Source organism: Haplochromis burtoni, unplaced genomic scaffold, assembly GCF_018398535.1.
Source record: "Haplochromis burtoni strain Fernald_Lab_line unplaced genomic scaffold, NCSU_Asbu1 Contig_142, whole genome shotgun sequence".
Lineage (NCBI taxonomy): Eukaryota > Metazoa > Chordata > Actinopteri > Cichliformes > Cichlidae > Haplochromis > Haplochromis burtoni.
The window spans coordinates 978,815-980,430 of record NW_024582503.1 but is presented as its reverse complement, the minus strand read 5'-3'; the positions used below and the strand labels follow the sequence as shown (position 1 = coordinate 980,430).

The 1,616-nt window shown below is 44.2% G+C and overlaps 1 protein-coding gene across 1 annotated transcript; it reads right to left on the bottom strand.

Annotated features, from left to right (window-relative positions):
• Nucleotides 1–9: 9 nt before the first annotated feature.
• ccn3 (cellular communication network factor 3) lies at nucleotides 10–1,362 on the bottom strand. Its single transcript, XM_005934987.2, has 3 exons — nucleotides 1,100–1,362; nucleotides 663–891; nucleotides 10–561 (listed from the first exon to the last, which is right to left on the bottom strand). The coding sequence occupies exons 1-3, from the start codon at nucleotides 1,148–1,150 to the stop codon at nucleotides 278–280; spliced, it is 564 nt and encodes a 187-aa protein (XP_005935049.1). The 5' UTR covers nucleotides 1,151–1,362; the 3' UTR covers nucleotides 10–277.
• Between the last annotated feature and the right edge of the window lie 254 nt (nucleotides 1,363–1,616).

Below are 1,616 nucleotides of genomic sequence, written 5' to 3'. Positions count from 1 at the left end.
CCAGTGATCACCATGTGCCTTGGCGTGTTTAAGAGACCATGCTCAGGTTGCACATTCCAGACTCATGTTGCAACACTGTCTCTTTGTTCTGTGCTTCCTCGTCCTCAAATCTTACTCTAATTTCTTCTTTTACTCCTTCTCCTGGTTCTTACTACCTTAACTCTAAAAATGTCAAAGAAATATGCAAAACCTTTTAGCACTGTGTCTCACAGAGGAGTGACTCCAATTTCAAAAAACAATGTGCAGCTTATGTACACCTCAGTATAAACAGCCCATCTCATTTCATCCTACTTGCAATCTTCTCACCTGCCATGGCAAAGCCGCCCAGTGCACTGGCCCCAGCCTGGGGCTCACACACCCACTTCTCGCAGCACTCTCCAGGCACCTGGATCCTGCGTGGCATGGGGCAGTCTGGTCCAGGCAGCATAACATCCACGTTGCAGCGTGACACACATGCTACCTGCCCGTCGCGGCATATGCACTGGTACTTACAGCTGGGGAAAAAGGTCTGACCGTTCTGGTAGACAGAGCCGTCTATAACACACACAGCTACCCTGGGAGCTGGAGGAAGAAGGCAAAACAACAAGAGAGGACAAAACTATGAAGGGTTAAGCTATGGTTTTGAAAAATCTTTGTAGTAGCCCTAAGATCATCCCATTCACCTGCACAAATACCAGTCCTCTTGTGGATGTCAGCTGAGTAGTCACATTGGAGCCCTTTACGTGTGTCACAGGGGTTCATGTCAGAGCACGCCTGCCCTTTTTGACGGGCGCACACCAGGCAGCAGATGCAATCATCCAGAACCAGAGGCACCCCAGGGGGACACATGGGAGGCTCTTTAGGGCACTGGCATCGACGTGGACACACCTGGCACCAGACTAGTGTAAAAACCTATGGAAAAAACAAAAAATGTATTTAACAAGTTAGTAAATCTCCATTTTTAAACTGATTGCGAGTAAAACAAAAATATAAAAATATACATCAAATATATATAAAAGTATTTAAAATGATTTAACTACCTGGTATCAAATAATAAAACACTTTCTATTTTAAAACCTAAAGTCCTACAGGGATATTTCATTACCACTGTGATTCCTACCTGTGCTGTGACGAAGAAAACAAATACCACTCTATCCACCACACTGACCATCTTCCTGCATGGAATCAAAACTATTTGCAGCCTAAAAAACGTGCAGTTGTCTTCAGGGTCCGATTTGAGTCCTTTGGTTCAGGGTTTATTCTTCCCTCCTCTCTGGCTGTGTGATGTAGCAGAAGGTGTCTTTGTCGTTCTGGTCAGAGTTCAGAAGAGGAGGACCTTAAATACAGCCCAGCTGTCCTGCTGGCACCATGACGACAAACAGGAAGGAATGCTGGAAAGATCTCCCAGACTGCTGGACGAAGGCGAGGGCGGCATTTTATGGAGGGATCGGATCAAAGACGTGCCACGAACCCAACTGACACAAGATTGGATTCTCCGAGAAAACGTTTTTATTTTATTCAGCTGAATTAATCATTATAAATTATATCTGTGCATTCAGTTGATTGCACAAGAAACAGCCATTTTTGTTACATACACTTTTATTATAACTATATTATATATTATCTATGAGACAGGA